This window comes from Penicillium pulvis (assembly GCF_028828015.1).
Source record: "Penicillium pulvis strain IBT 33274 chromosome Unknown contig_5_segment0_segment0, whole genome shotgun sequence".
Lineage (NCBI taxonomy): Eukaryota > Fungi > Ascomycota > Eurotiomycetes > Eurotiales > Aspergillaceae > Penicillium > Penicillium pulvis.
In genome coordinates this window covers 2,423,652-2,443,725 of record NW_026643078.1, presented here as the reverse complement: position 1 = coordinate 2,443,725, position 20,074 = coordinate 2,423,652, and the positions used below count along the sequence as shown (strand labels likewise).

Below are 20,074 nucleotides of genomic sequence, written 5' to 3'. Positions count from 1 at the left end.
AATATCAATATGAATGTTTGTTTTAATCATTAGGACTCTATCATAGAATATATGAAGCCTACGTCCATTGCATATTTGCGCATCTCCCATTTGTACATTGCACGATCAGGGGATGAGAAAGAACCAGTGAAATATGGAAACGCAGGCCGAGACAAAACACCAGAAATCAAGGTCATTGACTCATGAATAAAGTATCAAAAGATCAACGGGACCAAATAGCCTCGATATCCCCCAGACCACATAAGATCACACAGAAGACAAAGAGATTAATACAGGAGATGGCCAAGGAAAAGAGTCCAGTCTCGAAGAAACCATGCGACGATTCTAATATGATTCAGAAACAAAGGTGTAGAACAAATACTTAACCCATATGAGACTCGAAAAGAAAAATACCAAAAGTCAAGTATAATCATGAACAAGCACGGCAAAATTCACAAGTCAATCTATGGGATTCGGCCAAATTCTTTATATGTCGCCGAACCACGCCGACAGGGGACAGATATTAGCCCAAGGGGGGAGGGGGGCTTTTAAAGAAGGATCGTACTTCCGAGAATTTGTGAGTTGCCGATTTCTCCTGTTTCTTTTTGGCCATGATTGTTTTTTGACGCTCGGTGATGCTGTTGTGTGCCCAAGTAAAACTCCAATGGCCTCTTTTTTGATATGAACATGTCCAATATAAAAAGTTAAGACGCCGTTTGGTCCGTGTCGTCGTGAGAGTAGTAAAAGTATAATTAGGCGTCGTTGGAGCTCTCTTTGGTCTCGTCGGAGTTCCAGGAAGAGCTGTTACGCTTGTTGCCTTCCTCCTCTTCCATGGAGAAGACAAGGTCATTCTGCTCCTCTTCCTCCTCGATCTTACTGGTGGTACCTGAGGAGATGGTGCGGTCGAGGCGGCCTGGAGCCATGGAGGAGTGTCGAGCGGAGCCTGGGTGAAGAGACATTCCACTGAGCTGCTCGGAGATCATAGACATGGATGACTGTCTTCCGGGGCTAGAGACAAATGGCGAGCCATCGTGGGAGGCTCGGCTGCCGATGGGGCCTAGACTGGGGCTAGCAGCAGGGTTCAGCGCGGATTCACGGAGGGGAGAGCCAATGTGAGAGAACGAGGATGCCACGCCATCATCATCCTTTTTCTGACGCTGCTTCGCAAACAATGCTCCAAACCGGGACGGGCTTGACGCGAGAGGCGAGCCATTCTTGGAAAAGCTACTGCTCATGCCGAGGCCGCTGATATCATGATCCGTCCGGGACAGCCGGCGCAACTTTTCCTGCGGGGTAAGAACATCATCGTGTAGATTCATCGGCAGGTAGTCTTCTTCCATAGGAAAATTTTCATCCCAGTCATCGAGCGCAGTAGGTCGAGGGACGCTTGCGGATAGCATACGTGGCTTGACAGGACGTGATGAATGTAGAAATCGAGGTCCCACGGTATCCTCAGGTGCTGGAGGTGAAGATCCAATATTAGAGAATGGCTTACGACGCTCAGAGCTAAAGCCAATGTCACGTAGGTTTCTGAAAGCATCTGAGGGCCCAGGTCTCTGTGCGGGCGGAGACAGTTCCAGGCCAAATTTCGAGGGCATTGAAGCAGCCACGGGGCCATATCGCGCGACATGAGAGATACCTTGGCTATCGAATGATGCAGGAAGTGCAGCATCAAGGGCGGTTAGATGATGGTGGTTGGGTGACATGGGGAAGCGCGCATCCTCTACCGGAGAACCATACTTCGAACCGGCATCGGAGGCCAATCCGGCGTCGATCGTTGGGATCGAATCATATGGCGGTACTTGCTGCCCGTGCACGGTGGGAAAATCCTCTGGCTGAGGGGCATATCGCGTTTCGTGGCCATTCATACGTTGTTGCGAAAGGACTGAGTTCGTCAAGGCCGAGTCCTGGTTCACATACGCCTGTGGGTTAACCCGGCCACCCAAGTTCAGGTGGCTACCCCCAATTCCCATACCAGCACCTCCACCTCCACCCCCACCACCAGTTGGTCGATTCACCCTCCGTCCGTCCGGTAAAATGTGTGCTAGAGCACATTTGGCGCCGAACTTGCAGTTTCCCTGGTGGCAAAAAAAAGAAGAGAAAGTCCGTCAGCGCCCGGCCATAGGAGAATTCGTGAAATGAGGATTGATATGTCGAGCAAGAATCATGACTTGGTTCTTACCTTGGAGAAATATTTGCAGGGAGCATAATCGATGGCCGAGTCAGTGGAGTGCAGGAATGGACAAGCGGGGCCTGCCTGACAGGCACCTTGACGGAAGAATTTGCAGGGGACATGTTTGGTATCTGCGGGGCGATCGGAGACCCAGAATTAGCTTACTTGCGAGACAGAGAAACTGGAGCCGTGCAAGCTAGAGGAGCGGAGGCGCAATCGTACTCTTATTGCTCGGGTTGGGCGGGCTGCGAGCCATGTCCAGACTCGAGGGATTGCGGGAATGACCATTTTGGAGCCCGGAGGGCACTTGCAGTGGCGCACGGCCTCTCATATCGAGGCGATTGGGATTAGATGAAGGAGGGCGAGAGGCCGAGAGCATCGCCAGACAGTTGTGGAGGAGGGGTTTATTCGGATCGGAGGAGGGGAAAGAGTCCCGGTGCGGGTGGTTTAGGTAAGACAACTCTATGAAATCAGCGTATCTATCTATACAACGAATAATCCTAGATTAAAAGCAAACGAGACATAAAATACAAGGAAAAAGTAAAATTAGATGGAAAATGAACGGATGACGATTAATTGAAGGAATTCATCTCCACAAGTTCTCGTTGGTTCATCTGCGTTGTTCATCTGATCTTTTTTGCCTTCCCCCGGTTGCCTCCATTCCTAGAGATTCCCTATTGAAAGGGCCCTTGGATCAGAATGAGATTCATAATGATATAATTTATGAGACCTTTCCTCACAGGCGATCGTCCACAAAGCAAGAAAAGAAAGAAAAATAGCAACACGACCTGGGGTAAAATCAGGAAGCTCCCGCTCAGACCGAGCCGCAAATCACATTGTGATTGAAGTGGGGACGAAGTGATCATCAGCATTGTAGCGTCAATACCCGACCTACGCTCATTGGAGGGTTCCTTCAAGCCCCAGTGACTCCTGCAAGCCATGTTAGCACACGACAGGTGATCCGATTTATATGGCTGTGGGTTTCTACACACCCAAAGTTCGTTCGATGTCATATTCTCAGTTAAAACCTCGGTGCACTTTCCCCATAGTTCCCGGCAGATGCGATGACGAAGGGTGGCATGACGTTGCCATATCTTCCAATCCCGTTCAAGCTTCTCTCGCTCCTCTGCGGGCAGGCTCACTTCATCATCACCCTGATGGCTTATCAGACGCGCTTGAATCGCACTTCGTTCTATCTCGAGCTGTTGGATGTCTTGTCGAAGATCGGAAAGTCGCGGCTTGGCCCCAAAGGTTGACAAGGTAGCTCGGGCCTTTTTCTCGATGGTTTTGATGGTTGTCAGCTCCTCCTGGAGCTTCTCGATCTCCCGAATCCGCGTGGCAATGACCTCAAGGATCACGCTCTGCGATGGATCCTGCAAAACATGATAGACAGCTTGTTTCCCTGACAATTCCGCCCCATGTTAGGTAAATATACACCATCATGCACCAGATCGATTTAGCAAGGCGCACCGGCAATTCGTTCTTCGATGTCGCCATCTTGGTGCAATTCTCGTAGTAACTTGGCAGCCTGTGCTTTGGTCCCCGGTACTTCCTGTTAGCTAAACGGAAAATGCGGAGACGAACCCCCCTCACATTTGGAAATTTTGTTGTGTAGATTTGCTGATATCTGAATCGCCTGTTTGGTTTGTGTAAGAAACTTTGCGAGATCTAAGCACTGCGACCTATTCATACTGAATATGGACGACTGAACATAGTTGAAGTCAGTGCTATCCTCGCTTTGGGCATCAGTACATCATTGGAATCAAACTTTTGTTCTCCTGCAAAATTAAGATCAGGGATTATGCATTGGACAAATCCTAAGATAATTCTCACGTAAATAATCAAGAATCATGGTGGCGTCTTGTCTTTGTTAGCCACGGATTTGAAACCCTGGCATTGGAGTAACGGACCTTCAGTACCTGTCCCGGTATCATCTTTGATTTTGCGAGGGGCCATGACTGCGATGGGAGTGATTCAAAATTTATTTTAAGGGGTGGAAAGATCACAGTGAGAACGAGGTATGGAGAGGCGTGGAGGGAGAGGGAGAGGGAGAGGGAGAGGGAGAGAAAGGGAAGAGGTAAACACAGTGACACGTGAAGCTACTGAAACACAAGACAGCAATTACTTCAAAAATGTGATATTCATAACTGGTGACGCCTCGTATCTAAAGACAATGTCAAATAAAATAGCAGAACAACCATATGTCCAAAGGCCCCAGGCAGCCATGATATCCCGTGCGTAAATGCAAATGTGTGGGGAAACGGAAACGTATAAAAGTATCATCTGAAAGGCGATGGTTTTTTTTCTTGCAACAAAATAAATCCCCCAGGATTAAAGAATATAAGGAAGACATGTGGGAGAGCGTGCACTCCACTATACATGGACGATGTCCATGGCATTCAGGGTATCACATTACCAGCTGACGGTTTAGTTAGCATTGAGTACTGGGAATCCAGGAGAAGGAAACTTACACAATCACTATCATTCTTGGCACTTGGAACTCCCATTTCTTCAAAAGTCTTAGGGCCCTTGCTCGGAGGCGGAGCGCTAGGTTTGGGCGGCTGTGCAGCGGGCATCTGTGCCGAGGAGGCGCTGGACGGTGGCTGAGGAGTAGAGGATGCTGAGCCCCGGGATGGCTGTCGGGACTCCATGCGGGGAGGAAATGTGCCAGAAGAGGGAGAGCCTATTGTCCGAGGAGATGCCGGACCGCGAGGTGATGGCAATGGCCCGGGGTGGCCACTAACCGGCGTTCGCACGGGCTTCCTATCAGGAGGAGGCATTCCATCAAGGCGTGTAGGTGCAGGGCGTCGTCGGTCACCTGGTGGCGGAATCGGAGCAGAGTAACCGACGTCTATACGAGGCGTTCCACCAGGACTAATCATGTTCGCGGCCTGGGGGCTTGTCGGGCCCGCTGGTGCGCTCACTGGAGTCCCAGGACCAGGCTGGCGATAACCCATCGGTCCAGGGCCATAGGCTGGATTACGAGGGCCTGGGGGGCCCGAAGAATTACCGTAACCTTGGGGGCCATTCGTCCGTAGATTCGGATTGACCCCGAACGCGGAGCTGGGCCGAGGATCAGGCATTTGATAACTTGGCTGACCCGGTCGAGGGCGGGGGTGGAACGGTCGGGGTAGGGAGCCGCAGCCGAAGGGGAATCGGAGAGAGTCATTCGCGAAGGATCGGGCATCTCGATGTTTTCTGGGGTTGGGTCCAAAGAATTACCACGCTGGTGCGCATGCCGGGTTGATTTGATGCGAGAGATAGCAACCTTCTCATGGTCCCTCCGTGAAAGAGTCTTAGAGCGAGAGATACTATCGATCCGGCCAGATGCATCTTTGTTGCCGCTGGCAGCGGCTTTGGCGTACCAACTTCGAGCTTCTTTGATGTCCACAGGAACGAAGATTCCGACCTCATAGAAGTAACCTAAGGCAAATTCAGCAGTGGGAAGACCACTTTGGGCCGCCCGCTGCGCATAGGTAAATGCCAACTCATCGTTCTTCTCGAATACGCCTTCATGTCCACAGAGGAACCATTTACTAATGGCCATCTCTGCTTCAGGCTCGCCCTGGCGCGCTGCTAGAGCATTGTAGTGCAGGGAGAGGGCCGGGTTGAAATCACACCCTAGCTGGCACAACTCATATGAAGCACCCATTTTCACCTGAGCCTTGGCAAATCCATGATAGGCGGCCTTTTCGATGTTGACACGAGAGATATTGAGGTCCAGAGGAAGGAAGGCTTCAGGCACGCTCACTTGAGGAAGTTCCCGAGCTAGCAGCATTCCATATACCTGTAGAGCATATTAGCATGAGAAGGATCAAACCTGTCGGGTCCATTTCAACTCACGTAGGCTCCCTGTGGAGCATTTTGGTCGCAAGATTGCGCCGCCAAGCGGATGTACTCCAGGCCTCTTTGGAAGTCCTGGCGTTGGCCGTGCTGACCGAGGAGAATCATCATTCCCAGACGCTAGAACAGAAGTTAGGACTTCGATTGTGTTAGGGGTGATTAGGGGTTTGGCAGAAGACATACGTAGTATGAAGCGGAATCTGCCATCGCAACGCCCCGCTCGTAATGCTTGGTCGCCTTCTCGGGCTCTCCCGAGCTCTCAAACTGCATTCCAATTCGGTATTCTGCGCGCGCATACCCCTTCTCTGCCGCTCTCGAATAACATCGAAACGCTCCTTTGCGATCCACCCGAAAACCGAACTTGCCAAACTCGAGCCACATACCTTTGATGAACTCGGCCTTGGGATGATGCTGTTCCGCCAGGAAAGTGACAATATTTAAGGCGTCAGTCTTTAACTGGCGTTCCCCCTGGGGAGTGTGTGGCCGCGGGGGCTGCGTCACCGACAACCGGGCCTCATTTTGCGCAGCCACTTCCACATACGCCAGCGCGTCCTGGGCCCATGCCAATTGCATCTCCGGGTCTGTGGTCGACAACACAGCCATCCGGGCGCGCTCTAGGCTGGCCTCCCGCTGCTCGTCCGTAGGTGGGACGTTCGGGGGTGGATTCCGCAAAACGGGGAAGGGCGAGAAGTTGGGGTGATCCATGCTGTCATAGGTCGCTGACTGCGCGTACGCGCCTGGATCATGCACCTGCGGCTGTTGTTGCGGTTGGCCTTGAACAGCAGAGGAAGTGCGCTCGGGGAACTGAGTGCGGTACTGGCCCGGCGGCGGCTGCTGGTATTGTTGTTGCTGTGGTTGCTGGACGCGGCGGGGGTCCCGAGCGTGGTGCTCTAGTTGCGCGATATTATCCTGCATGTTTTCGGGGACTTCAGGCATGACCCTGATGGGACGAATTAGTACTCGTACCCGAGGCATCTTGAGATTACATATGGAAACATAAGGAAAGGGTGAAGCACCTGCGACTTGACGTACCTTTGGGGGGAGGGGGAGATGACCTCTGGCATGTAGAAGTCATCTTGGCCCCCTGGATACCAAGTCGCACCCACCCGTGGCTGACCACGGCCCTGTGGCGGTCTATTCATTCGGACTTGTAATTAGAAAGAAAAAGCGCCGGGCGTGCGGGGGGCACTCGTTCGGATCATCAGCCTCTTCAGAGGAGGAAAGGAGGGGAAGGTCAGAGTGAAGAAAAAGAATTAGACGATTGTTCAAGTCGCCAAGCGGAGAAAGTGAACCACAGCCCACTTTTTATGAGAAACACCCCGCAGGTGCAGGTACGGATACTTTTGGTATTAAAGGATGGTACGAGAGATGGGAGATCTAATGATCTCATATATAAATAGGAATATGGACTCAGCCCGGGGCACAGGACATGTATACATCCTCGTGTAGCATAGAGACATTACATGAAAACCCGCTTGGTTTCCAGGAATGTTTGATACGGACTGACCCGCAAACTAGTCGTCCTATTTCCGTATTTTGCCCCTGAAAAATGGAGAAATGGAGCGATTACATCTCTCATTTCCTCGTGCCTGGAGTCCCCACTTCTTCAACGGTTTATTTTTATCCCTTCAATTGTTCCTTGATCTTTCCAGAATCAATCATGGATCGGGATTTCCATCATCCATTTGTTCCATATGAGATTCAACGGCAGTTTATGAATAATCTATATGGTTGCCTAGAAGATGGCAAAGTTGCTGTCTTTGAATCCCCCACTGGTATGTGAGCTCCCCTTGATCCCGGATCTGACTAAAAAAAAAAAAAAAACCACCAGGTACCGTATGTGCTCCACTCGGCAAATTATACAGATGATACGCCACCATCGGCCTTCCTTCCGAAGCTGATCTTGATCTAGGGTAAATCGTTGAGCTTGATCTGTGGCTCATTAACTTGGCTGCGGGATCACAAACGAAAAGCATTCCAACAAACTTTGGATCAGGCAGCCTGTATGCTTCTCAACCCCATCCCACCGGGGTACCGTCGGTAATCTCATTCTAATAGGTGACGATGATGAACCAGAATGGATGGTTGAATTCGCCAAACGCGACTCGCGACGGGCCATTACGGAGAAGAGACAGGAGTTTGAAGCCCGACTCGCAAAAATCAAACAAGAGGAAGAGCGTCTGAAACAAGCCCAGGGAAGCCAGGAACGACCCCGGAAAAAACAGGTAGGCAACAAGTCCCTTCTCTTGGATGAACATGTTCCAACTGGTTTGGTCTAGCGAATAAAGGAGCCAGAGTCGTTGGGGGAGCCCGATGACGAGAGTCAGTTCATTCTCGATGAATATGATAGTGAAACAGACGAAAAGAAGAAACCGAGTGACTCGGGAGGGGTCGATGGCTTGTCTGCCAGCACCCTAGCTTTATTAGAACAGTTCAAGGGAAAGCTCTCCACTCAAGGGCAGGATGAAGAAGATGACAACACAGTCAAGATCTTTTATTGTTCTCGAACACACTCCCAGCTAAGTCAGTTTGCTGGTGAACTGCGGCGAGTCGCATTCCCATCCAGCATACCCAGTGCGCCCGATTCGGAGGACCAAGACGATCTGTCCAAGCTGGAAGAGCGAATAAAACATCTTTCGCTGGGATCCCGAAAGAATCTCTGTATCAATCCAAAGGTTCAAGCACTGGAGAATAGTACTGCCATCAACGAGCGATGTTTAGAACTGCAGCAGTCCGGCGTTGCTGCAGACAAAAAATGCACCTTTCTCCCGTCCAAGGACGATGAGGCGTTGAAACTTCAGTTTCGGGACCATGCATTGGCGACAGTGAAAGACATTGAAGATATCGGCAAAGTGGGAAAGCAAATTGGTATCTGTCCCTACTATGCTTCTCGTGAAGTCATTAAACATAGTGAGGTTCGTTACAGTGGCATTTCCGGTGGTATGGATTTTCCGCTGATGACTTTATAGATTGTGACACTCCCATACCCTTTGCTATTGCAAAAGTCTGCTCGTGAAGCTCTCAACTTGTCTGTCAAGGATCATGTGGTTATCATCGACGAGGCCCATAACCTCATGGATGCCATCGCTGGCATTCACTCGGTGACAGTGTCATTATACCAATTGCAAACGGCGATCTCGCAATTGACCACATATGCTCGCAAATTTAAAACCCGATTAAAAGGCAAAAACAGAAGCTATCTTGCCCAAGTAATCCGGCTGGTCAGTTCTATTGCTGACCATCTTCGAGGGATTGCGGGGCTTAACAGTCCTCCGGAGGATTCACTTCGGTTTTCGGACCTCATGTCGGGCAAGGGAGTGGATCAGATCAACCCTTACAAATTGTCTCGGTATTTACAAGAGAGTAAGCTGGCTCGAAAGGTGGATGGATATGTTGAGTCTTCAGAGAAATCTCAACCAGGCCAGAAAAGCAAGACCACCATGCCCGTCCTCTTCCATATACAGAGTTTCCTACTGCCATTGATGAATCCTTCGGAAGAGGGCAGGCTTTTCTATCAGAAGAGTAACGATGACGTGGTATTGAAATATACGCTTCTTGACCCTACAAATCACTTTCGGGAAATTGTCGACGAAGCCCGAGCAGTGATTCTGGCGGGTGGAACAATGTCTCCGGTAAGTTTTGATTGATTTCCAGCCTCCTTACTCTCAGGTCTTCGTTCACTGACGTATTTGACAGATGTCAGACTATGCAAACCATTTGTTCTCATACGTCGCACCCGAACGACTGGGTACATTCAGCTATGGTCACGTCATTCCACCTACGAACTTGGTGGCACAATCACTCACGCGAGGTATTCTGGGTTCGGATTTCGACTTTACATACGAGGCCCGTGGATCTGAGAAAATGGTCAGATTTCTCTACGTTTCGATAGTTTCACACGAAGTGATTTTAATCTGGCTAACTCAATTTCTATAGATCACGGATCTTGGGCGAACTATAGCCACACTATGTCAAGTCATTCCTGATGGAGTCGTTGCATTCTTCCCAAGTTATGACTACCTGAGTCAGGTCTTGAATGTCTGGCAGAAACCGATTCCGAATGGCAATGGACAAACGACCCTTAGCCTAATCGAAAGAAAGAAGAAGATTCTTTACGAATCTCGCGAAGCAGTGAAAACTACCGATGCATTGCTACAGGAGTACACCGAAGCTGTTGAATCGGGACCCGGAGCCTTGCTGTTGTCAGTAGTAGGTGGAAAGCTGTCGGAAGGTATCAACTTCTCCGACCGACTGGGGCGGGCTGTTTTGATTATTGGCTTGCCTTTCCCCAACATCCGTAGTGCGATCTGGCAGTCCAAGATCAAATATATTGAGGAAAAGGCCTACAGACATGGCTCGGGGTCAGAATCCGAAAAGAAGGCCAATGCCTCAGCTGCGGGTAGAGACTTTTATGAGAACTCCTGCATGCGCGCTGTCAATCAATGCATTGGACGGGCTATCAGACATGTAAATGACTATGCAGCCATCATCATGTTTGATCGACGGTATGACACGCCACGTATTCAGAAAAAACTACCAGGTTGGATCCAGGGAAGCCTGGTAGCCTCCGTGTCCACACGACCGGCCCAGATGACTGTACAGCGACTTTCAAAGTTTTTTGCAGAAAAGTCATGAGCCACGACTCTCGTTCTCACAAGGTGCGAAGGGGTGGGCTATAATCTCACAAGAATAATGAGGATAACCTCTTGTTTAATAACCAAATCAAAGTCATGACAAATTCTGGAAAGTAATATTCTCTTATGTATACTGAGAAGTAACTATTCTAACTAACAGTTGGCTAAGTTAACTAGTTAGTCTACTAGTTAGTCTACTTAGTTCGCAGGGCAATCCATTGATTATATAAGACGTTTCTTTAACTAATTGCAGAAGGCGGTATGATGGATTTCTGACGCGGTGATATCACATGACTTTTTCAGCCCCAGGTAAGGGTTTGACCCTATCACGGGACAAGCGAAGTATTAGCGCACACTCTAGCAGGCGCGAGCGTGGATTTCAACATCAGAGCCGGAAGTATCCACGTCCCTTCCCCCCTTCAACGCCTAAATCTCGAACCGGTCTTGTCGAGAACACCACCGCCGACAAGATGCCTACCCGTTTTTCGAACACCCGGAAGCAGTGAGTCGCTCTCCTGTCCTTGCTCCTCGGTGATTTTTTTTTTTGGGAGATTCATGATCGGCGCAATTTCGAGATTGCTGCATCGCTATACATGTTCACCATCAGTCGGCCTCTGTCAGCAAGATACTAACCTCCTGTTCTTTCACAGCCGTGGCCATGTGTCCGCCGGTTACGGTCGTGTCGGCAAGCACCGCAAGAGCCCCGGTGGTCGTGGTATGGCCGGTGGTCAACACCACCACCGTACCAACATTGACAAGTACCACCCCGGTTACTTCGGTAAGGTCGGTATGCGCTACTTCCACAAGACCAAGCAGCAGTTCTGGAAGCCCACCATCAACCTCGACAAGGTACGTGACCAGCCGGAACGAATTCGAATCTTTTGAAGACACCCCAGGGAGGCGAAAATTTGCATGATATGAAAAGAAGGCAAAGATGGATCGTAACCTGGGTTGCCGTCATACTTGAGAGGATCGAATTGGAGATCTTAATGCGGAATTTTGGCTGACAAGAAAATTTTCCTTGCAGCTGTGGTCCCTCGTCCCCGCTGAGCAGCGTGACGCCTACGTGAGCGGCCAGAAGACCGACACCGCCCCCGTCATCGACCTCCTCCCCCTCGGTTACTCTAAGGTTCTCGGCAAGGGCCGTCTCCCCCAGATCCCCGTCGTCGTCCGTGCCCGTTACTTCAGCCGTGACGCCGAGCAGAAGATCAAGGAGGCCGGTGGTGTCTGTGAGCTGGTCGCATAAGCGTTGATTCGATGTTTATCTATGAGAAGGCGGGTGAATCGGGGCAATCGCAGCCCTAGCTGCATTCGGTCTTACAGTGGAGGATCAAAGTCTTTCTGCCTTGAGGACGATCGAAACTTGAAAAAAAAGAAAGCCACGAGCCGGAATGGTTGGCTCTGGTGCTCGAAAAGAAAAAGGGTTTTTGTGTATGCAAGCAGCATAGCATGGCCTCCGAATGCCCTTACGATTTCACATTGTGTTAAACAAATACCACAAGGAGGATTTTTCAAATTCGCGTGTCTCGCTTCGACTGGTATTTGATATGAGATTGCGCCTGCGGCAGTCCTGGGGTGAGTAAAAGCTCAAACCCTTGAATGTTCAGCATAGCCCTCGTATGTGTACACGGCAGAGGATTAAGACATATGGCATGGCTCCAATAAGTCCGTTTGGTGTCATTGTATAGTTCCAATGACCCATGCTTCGCCAAGGTAGTTTTTAAATCGTTAAACCCTACAATCGTAACGGGAATGAGGTCATATGCTCAAGTAATTATTTGCAGTGGTCGTCCATATCATGGCTTTGGCACTGTCTAGATCTTAGATTCTCGCACTGAACCCCTACGCTCCTTGCTATTCTCGTTGATAGCCAACGTCTCACTGATGAACCGAACGGCCTCATCAACCATTTTAGGGGTGACCTCATGGCCTGCTGCCTGGTCAATAATATCCTCGAACGTGATCGCACCTTCCTCAAACCAGCCATTGTCCGAAATTGCACTCTTGAACCATTTCAAAAAGGCTTCACCCCGCTGATACGGGACGAGCTTATCGACACCACCGGACAGGTTCAAGATACGCTTACCCGCCAGACACCGTGTCAGCAATGGCCGAAGCTCCTGCTGTTCCTGGTCCGTTGGCGCAGGTAGGGTCTCGTCACGTAGTGGTCCAGATGCACTTTTCACATGTTTGAGCATGAGACTCGCAGGATCATACTGTTCGACAATATCCACGAACGAAGATGGGAATGCCTCGGAGCCCAGGATCTCTGCCCCTGGTGGGTTACTCTTTGTCCAAGAGGGCAATTTCGACAGTCGTGCACGATCCACCATGAGGTTGAGATAGTCGGGGCAACCAATGATAACCACACCCGCACTGATGCGAGGCTCATGCAATAGACAACTCCAGGCGGCATGCCCACCGAGGGATACGCCCAGAACCAGGTTCTCGGAGATCTTATGCTCTCCATTGGGAAAGACGAACGCAGCTAGGTAGTCCATTAACAAGGAAGTATCCCGCGCGGTTCCCTCTGAGTTATTCCTGCCGGTCAGATATTATCATTCCCAGAATGCACGGTTCGTGTTTCAAGAAAACTTACGGAAGATAGAGAACATATCTTGTGCATGGCGCGGATTGCCTTGTCGCCAGGCCTCATTTGCCAGTGGGTTCACCATTCTGGCACCATGATTGCGCTGGTCAAAAGAAACGGCTATGAGACCTTTAGCTGTTGGGGTATCTTTGGTCTTGGTGTTCCAGTCGGTGATGGTAGAGGCGGCGATATCAGTCATTCGCTCTTGAGTTGCCAAACGAGGATGCAGCAGCCAGAGACACGCTACCTCAGTGGCCTGCGACCGAAGCTCTTCAAGTCCAAAGACTGTGACTGAGATTCCGGCGATAGCGTAGACTTCTTGCGAAACGGCGGCTGGCCTCGGCCGGCCGGAGTCTAGAGTCTTCAATGGATCGGTCATTGTCGTAGAGGGGAAAGTTGATGTGGAAAGGAAGGGATGTAAACCAGGATTCACGGTCGGATACAACAAAGCAAAATAAAATTTCTATGCAATGGCCCGCGATTGAAAGAGTACAAAGATATGGGAGGGGGAACAATCGGTTCATCGACTCGGGTATACACGAAGGAGCCGAGGGCCGACTCCACTACAGTACACTTACTAGTGCCAATCCAGTCATTAATTAGTTTGACTAGTTCCTGCATCTCCCAGATTCAGACGAATTGATCTACACTGAACTCTCTATAAAATCTCATAGCAAAGTATTCGAAAATTGAGCACATGTATGATTTCCACGTGACTGTGCCTGAGGCCACAATGGGTCCTAATAGGGCAAAATGCAAATGTGGAAATGGGAAACAACAGTTGAAACACATCGTGTTTCTTGGTTCTTGGTTTCCTCTCATCTCATTTGGTCTGTCCCACATCAAATAACATTACACAGGTAAAACCTTCGTCCGTCGTTTTGCCGTCTTCACCCCCTTTTCATTGTCTCTTACCGCCCGTTTCTTGGCTAGCTTGGCGGGTCCTCTCCAGTCGGAGACATTCTGTTACTGGGCCGGAGCTCCACCGCGGTTGCGAACTAATTTGAACGACCAGTGCTCCTTTAAATGTCAACACTCGCGTGGGCCTTACTTTCCCATTAATTAATCTGGAGTCTGGTGGTTCTATCCTGAGCATGAAAGTTAAAGGATCCGATTCTTCATGACAGGGTCTCGATTCATCCCGCATTGTACGTGACCGGGGATTGGAACAACCCCAGGAGCTCCAAACTGACGGTCAACAAAGCAGCATTACCAACGCAATGTTGGCCTCTTCTTCTAGAGAGGCCGGCCACAGCTCTGAATTGGGCCAAACCAAGAAACCAGATCCCATCTCAACCTCAACCGCACCGAAGCTGTCCTCGCCGTTTCCCTCTCCAACCGAAGCGAAACGGCCGGCGTCAATCAAAATGGTCCCATCGACAGATGTGAACGATGATCACCAGGATCCTCAAACTCCACAGCCGGCCAAGGATGCCTATTCTACTTCCCAAAGCAAGGAGAACTTACGTTCCTCCTCCACCCAGCGCGGTTCGCCGAAAGAGGGGCTATCCCTAAACACTCGACCGCCCAACAAGTCCAACGAGGACAATCCGACTTCTGCGGCTCGTCCTAAACATCAGTCTTCCGCTGCGGGGTTTTCTCCCCCTTCTCGTGCTCCCAGTGTTCAATTCCGAGAAACTGATACCGAAAACGCTGAATTGCCCCAGTCCCGACCACAATCCCGGCCTACTTCTTTGTACGGTGACGATGGAGAACAGACAGCCAGAGGAAGGTCATTTATTACCAAACTGAAGTCGTCCTTTACATCACACTCGCGCTCCGCTAGTGGAGGTGCAGTCCCGGAATTTCGGCAACCCCCTCCAGAGCTGGCGACCCCAGGCTCTGAACGGGGTGAATTTCGGTTTCCCGAACCATTGCCCGAAGAGGGCAGCGACATCGAGGCAGATGCGGAGGAGAGTGGCGCGGAACAAACTGATCGCCCCAAAAGAAAGAAGGTACCACGACGCCCTCGAGCAGAGGAAGAGGATTCAAATAATCGAACGGCACCCACTACGCCGAAAGCTGGCCGTCGACCCTCCTTCCACTTTGCCTCATCTTTTGCGCCGTTTGAGAACTATCGGCAAAACATCTTCCCACGGAGAGCTAGTACAACTGACTTTACTCCGCAACCACGGGAAGGTGTATCCGAAGACGAGGGCCGTGAGAGGCTCAATCGAAGAAAAAGGAGTGCATGGGCTGGGGGCCGTGGCATGTCTTATATTGGCCGGCAACCAGAAGAGAACCAAGACGAACAGCGGCCAAGTCACCTTAGACGGCTTACCGGTCTGGCCGGTCCCTCGGATAATGCCGAAAGCCTTGCGGCCACTTGGAGACGCCATCGAAATGAACGCGGCACCAGCGCCAGCGCCCAAAGATGGAAACAGATCAAAGCTGGTTTCAAGCTGATCGGGCAGCGGCGCAAGGTCGATAATACGGTGGACAATAAGAAGTCGGCAGAGTTGCTTGCTGAGTTAGCTTCGGCCGTACCAGCTGCCCTGATCTTGGCTAGTTTTTTCCAACGAGACGAACACGGAAGCAAACGAATTCCGATTCTCTTGGAACAACTGAAAGTCCGTGTGACAGATAGTCGCATCGATTCCCACTCTGGCGATCGTCATCTGGTCTTCCGCATCGAATTGGAGTACGGCAGTGGCATGACTCGAATGAAGTGGATCATCTTTCGAACCTTGAGAGATTTTGCCAATCTGCATTTGAAATACAAACTTCATCTTGGGACACAGAAGTACATTCAGCTGCGTACCAGTGAGAACAGTCCTAGTCTTCCTCGTTTCCCCAGGAGTGCATTCCCGTATTTGCGGGGTGTTAGAGGATTAGAAAGTGAGTTCGAGGACGAAGATGAAGACGGGGGCTATGAGACTGGACCGGAGCCGATGAGTGGGACTGAGAGAGCAGGAAAAAAGAAAAAGCAGACCCAGCAACATCAACGCCGCCCGTCTGGTCCTCTCGCCCGTCGAAAGTCCAGTATTACGAACCCCCAGGAAGGGGAATCCGTTGTAGCCCCTTCATCTACACATGAAGGAGTCCAAGGTGGCAAAAGGGAAACATACCCTGAAAGGCAACGCAAGAAACTCGAGATGTACTTGCAGAAGATGATCCGTTTCTTGATCTTCCGGGCTGATAGCAATCGTTTATGCAAGTTCCTTGAGTTGTCCGCTCTAGGAGTTCGTCTCGCCGCTGAAGGCAGCTACCATGGCAAAGAGGGATTCCTGATCATCCAGTCATCGAAGGGCTTAGACTTCCGGAGAGCCCTGAACCCATCTCTCATTAAGAAGCGACACTGGCCTAAGTGGTTCCTTGTCCGACACAGCTACGTGGTTTGTGTGGATTCACCCGAGGAGATGAACATTTATGATGTTTTCCTTGTGGACTCGCATTTCAAAATTCAAACTCCAAAGATCAGCCTCCGTAATCAAAAAGCGAAGGACCTAGCCAAATCTGCAAAGCAATCTGCGAGACACCCTCAGCACCATACATTAAGACTTGAAAACTCAGAACGCAAACTGAAACTGCTTGCACGAAATGAACGCCAACTCCAGCAGTTCGAAGACTCCATTCGATTCATGGCTCAAAATACGCCTTGGATGCGTCCTAATCGATTTGACAGCTTTGCTCCAGTGCGGCAGAAGTGCTTTGCGCAGTGGCTCGTCGATGCCCGGGATCACATGTGGGTTGTTTCGAGAGCAATCAACCAGGCTAAAGATGTGATTTATATCCATGACTGGTGGTTGAGCCCAGAATTGTATATGCGTCGACCAGCTGCCATCAGCCAAAAGTGGCGATTGGATCGTCTCCTACAGCAAAAAGCTCGTGAAGGCGTCAAGATCTTCGTTATCATGTACCGAAACATCAACTCCGCCATCCCGATTGACTCTGAATACTCGAAGTTTTCTCTTCTTGAATTGCACCCCAATATTTTTGTGCAAAGGTCTCCGAATCAATTCCGCCAGAACACATTCTTCTGGGCCCACCATGAAAAGCTGTGTCTTATCGATCATACGCTGGCTTTCGTCGGGGGTATTGATCTGTGCTTCGGGCGTTGGGATACGCCTCAGCACAAACTGACCGATGACAAGCCTACCGGCTTTGAAACTGCAGACATGCACAAAGATGCAGACAACTGCCAATTATGGCCCGGTAAAGATTATTCGAATCCACGAATTCAGGATTTCTATGATCTAGATAAGCCATACGAGGAAATGTATGATCGAAACGTTGTCCCCAGAATGCCTTGGCATGATATCTCGATGCATGTGGTTGGCCAGCCCGCTCGTGATCTCACCCGGCACTTTGTCCAGCGCTGGAATTATATCCTGCGCCAGCGGAAACCAACACGTCCCACGCCGTTCCTCCTACCTCCTCCAGATTTCAACCCTGCTGACTTGGAGGCATTGGGTCTGGATGGAACATGTGAAGTGCAAATACTACGTTCCAGCAGCATGTGGTCCACAGGTACTCCGGATGTCACCGAACATAGCATTATGAACGCCTACGTCAAGCTGATCGAGGAATCCGAGCACTTTGTTTATATTGAGAATCAGTTCTTTATTAGTACTTGCGAAATCGAGGGTCGAAAGATTGAGAACCTGATTGGTGATGCCTTGGTGGAACGAATTGTTCGCGCAGCGAAGAATGAGGAAGCATGGCGCGCTGTGATCGTCATTCCATTGATGCCGGGTTTCCAAAACACTGTGGACAGTGAGGGCGGAACTAGTGTACGTCTGATCATGCAATGTCAATATCGCAGCATATGTCGCGGTGAGACATCAATCTTCGGTCGTCTTCGTGCACTGGGTATCGAGCCGGAAGATTTTATTCAATTTTTCAGCCTGCGAACCTGGGGCAAAATCGGGCCGCAGAAGCAGGTGGTGACCGAACAGCTCTATATCCATGCCAAGTGCATGGTCGTCGATGATCGTGCCGCCATTATTGGATCAGCAAACATCAACGAACGTTCCATGCTGGGCTCTCGTGATTCGGAGGTTGCATCCGTGGTCCGTGATACCGATATGATCATGTCCACTATGAACGGCAAACCATACCTCGTTGGTCGATTCCCCCACACTCTTCGCATGCGGTTAATGCGGGAGCATCTTGGGATTGACGTTGACGAGCTTCTGGAGCATGACTTTGCAACTGAGGAGGAGCTACGCAAGATTCAGGACGCCGAGGAGGATAGCAGGCCAGCCGGTGAACGGCAGCAACGAGATTCAGAATCGTCAGTCATTGAGCGGCAAGATGAGCGAGAGATGATTGAGCGCAGGCACCGTGTTCAAGATGAATTTTTATCCCGGTCAGAAGACATGCACAGCTTCAATCATGATGTCGACTGGGAGCAGGGCAACAATCCAAATCTGAAGAGCAACCGGAGGTTGACTACCGATCCCCGTGTTACAGATAACTCCGAACATCGAAAGGATGTAGACGGTGAGGGTATTGATAACTTGAAAGCTGCCGAGAAAGCAGGTCGGGGAATTGGTCGTGACTCACAAATGTCACCTGTTGGCAGAGAGTCTCTTGTCTCTCCAATTCATTCAGAGGGCAAAGGTACCATCAAACAGCCAAAGCCGTCTTGGGCCAAGTCAACCCGCAAGGATGTCAAGCTCGAGTCTTCAACAGAACTTCCTCGTGACTCTGAGGCCAATACCAACTCAGATACCCTGTCGCATGGCCATGGCGTCTCTGAGCCATCAAGTCGCGACTCAGAATCCGGTCTTGGTAACCTGATGTCCAAGGACAACCATGATCATTCCCGATACGGCCATTCTTCCGAACCAGAGCTAAAGCGAGTGTTCATTGACAAGGACTGTATGAAAGACCCGGTGAATGATGCGTTTTACTTGGATACTTGGCAGGCCGTTGCCGAAAAGAACACGAAGATTTACCGATCTGTCTTCCGGTGTATGCCTGATAGCGAGGTGAAGAATTGGAAAGAGTACAAGGAATATGCTGCTTACGGTGAGCGCTTCGCCGAGATGCAAAGTCAACCGAGCAAGGCCTTCAATCCGCCTGCTCAGCGACAGACCGGTCCCACTGGAGGTAACTGCTCGGCCTCTGCACCACTTGGCTCGCCGATCTCTTTCGTCAGCCCCAAGACTGACGTACCTGTCGTTGAGACAAACACCTCACAAAAATCTGATGAAAAGATTGGATTGCAGACGGGACATGGTTCCAAAAATCAGGGCGATCGATCGCAGTCTGAACACGCAAGGCAAGAAACCTTGTCCTCCATTGACGAGAAGTCTTGCCTCAAGACTGCATCCGATCCACACCTGTTGAGAACCGTACTAAATGGGAATGATGATAACCCCATTGCTGGAGAGGACGCTGAGAAGCCCCGCTCTAATTCAGCGCATGTCGACTACTCCGAGGCAGTGAATCTCAATGCCTCTCAATCACGGAGACGCAGACGAAGAGCAACGACCATTGGCTCCAAACAATTCCATGCTTCGGATGACGTGATGGACAAGCAGTGTGCAGAGGATCTGCTGAACAAAACTCAAGGTCATCTTATCCTTTGGCCCTATGATTGGTATGTCCTGCTGTCCACTTCGGGCAAAGAACCTCCTGCTAATTAAGTAACCTACAGGCTCGAAAAAGAAGAACAAGGTGGCAATTGGCTCTACGCTTTGGACCAAATCTCCCCCTTAGAAATTTAGTAGGTTTCATTCCTATGATCAAACTCTGAATCTTGCAACTAACCTCTCCATAGCAACTAATTTCACTCCCACTCGCACTGGGCGGCGTCCTTTGGCTTCTCGTTGAACCCCCTCAAATAATTTCTTCGAGTCCATTCTTTCTCATATTGCATACCTATATTATTGCGTTCTTGAGCGC

At 50.3% G+C, this 20,074-nt stretch overlaps 8 protein-coding genes across 8 annotated transcripts; 3 read left to right on the top strand and 5 right to left on the bottom strand.

The window, feature by feature from the left end:
* Positions 1 to 556: 556 nt before the first annotated feature.
* Positions 557 to 2,595, bottom strand: N7503_007494 (putative spindle poison sensitivity protein Scp3). Its single transcript, XM_057067041.1, has 3 exons — positions 2,375 to 2,595; positions 2,162 to 2,283; positions 557 to 2,057 (listed from the first exon to the last, which is right to left on the bottom strand). Exons 1-3 carry the CDS (start codon positions 2,529 to 2,531, stop codon positions 732 to 734), a joined length of 1,605 nt encoding a protein of 534 aa, XP_056920722.1. The 5' UTR covers positions 2,532 to 2,595; the 3' UTR covers positions 557 to 731.
* A 454-nt stretch (positions 2,596 to 3,049) lies between these two features.
* On the bottom strand, positions 3,050 to 3,649 carry N7503_007493 (uncharacterized protein; the record flags this gene model as incomplete). Its single annotated transcript, XM_057067040.1, has 3 exons — positions 3,050 to 3,082; positions 3,145 to 3,525; positions 3,623 to 3,649. The coding sequence occupies 3 exons, from the start codon at positions 3,647 to 3,649 to the stop codon at positions 3,050 to 3,052; spliced, it is 441 nt and encodes a 146-aa protein (XP_056920721.1).
* Positions 3,650 to 4,559: 910 nt separating this feature from the next.
* Positions 4,560 to 5,034, bottom strand: N7503_007492 (uncharacterized protein; the record flags this gene model as incomplete). The annotated part of the gene is made up of 2 exons (XM_057067039.1): positions 4,560 to 4,571; positions 4,624 to 5,034. 2 exons carry the CDS (start codon positions 5,032 to 5,034, stop codon positions 4,560 to 4,562), a joined length of 423 nt encoding a protein of 140 aa, XP_056920720.1.
* Positions 5,035 to 5,072: 38 nt separating this feature from the next.
* On the bottom strand, positions 5,073 to 7,137 carry N7503_007491 (uncharacterized protein; the record flags this gene model as incomplete). Its single annotated transcript, XM_057067038.1, has 4 exons — positions 5,073 to 5,939; positions 5,996 to 6,115; positions 6,179 to 6,935; positions 7,028 to 7,137. The coding sequence occupies 4 exons, from the start codon at positions 7,135 to 7,137 to the stop codon at positions 5,073 to 5,075; spliced, it is 1,854 nt and encodes a 617-aa protein (XP_056920719.1).
* Positions 7,138 to 7,655: 518 nt separating this feature from the next.
* Positions 7,656 to 10,630, top strand: chl1 (DNA helicase; the record flags this gene model as incomplete). The annotated part of the gene is made up of 8 exons (XM_057067037.1): positions 7,656 to 7,770; positions 7,827 to 7,831; positions 7,908 to 7,998; positions 8,054 to 8,220; positions 8,275 to 8,910; positions 8,965 to 9,627; positions 9,692 to 9,862; positions 9,932 to 10,630. 8 exons carry the CDS (start codon positions 7,656 to 7,658, stop codon positions 10,628 to 10,630), a joined length of 2,547 nt encoding a protein of 848 aa, XP_056920718.1.
* A 469-nt stretch (positions 10,631 to 11,099) lies between these two features.
* Positions 11,100 to 11,875, top strand: N7503_007489 (60S ribosomal protein uL15; the record flags this gene model as incomplete). Its single annotated transcript, XM_057067036.1, has 3 exons — positions 11,100 to 11,131; positions 11,280 to 11,478; positions 11,657 to 11,875. The coding sequence occupies 3 exons, from the start codon at positions 11,100 to 11,102 to the stop codon at positions 11,873 to 11,875; spliced, it is 450 nt and encodes a 149-aa protein (XP_056920717.1).
* A 568-nt stretch (positions 11,876 to 12,443) lies between these two features.
* On the bottom strand, positions 12,444 to 13,598 carry N7503_007488 (uncharacterized protein; the record flags this gene model as incomplete). Its single annotated transcript, XM_057067035.1, has 2 exons — positions 12,444 to 13,159; positions 13,229 to 13,598. 2 exons carry the CDS (start codon positions 13,596 to 13,598, stop codon positions 12,444 to 12,446), a joined length of 1,086 nt encoding a protein of 361 aa, XP_056920716.1.
* Positions 13,599 to 14,439: 841 nt separating this feature from the next.
* pld3 (phospholipase D) lies at positions 14,440 to 19,956 on the top strand (the record flags this gene model as incomplete). The annotated part of the gene is made up of 3 exons (XM_057067034.1): positions 14,440 to 19,769; positions 19,827 to 19,895; positions 19,950 to 19,956. 3 exons carry the CDS (start codon positions 14,440 to 14,442, stop codon positions 19,954 to 19,956), a joined length of 5,406 nt encoding a protein of 1,801 aa, XP_056920715.1.
* Between the last annotated feature and the right edge of the window lie 118 nt (positions 19,957 to 20,074).

Excerpts from the sequence above, each read along its gene's own strand:
- N7503_007494 (XM_057067041.1), bottom strand. The coding sequence starts at position 2,531 with ATGCTCTCGGCCTCTCGCCCTCCTTCATCTAATCCCAATCGCCTCGAT. Across the intron at positions 2,284-2,374 it reads GCCCAACCCGAGCAATAAGA|ATACCAAACATGTCCCCTGC; the intron begins GTACGATTGCGC and ends ATCGCCCCGCAG. Across the intron at positions 2,058-2,161 it reads CCTGCAAATATTTCTCCAAG|GGAAACTGCAAGTTCGGCGC; the intron begins GTAAGAACCAAG and ends TTTTGCCACCAG.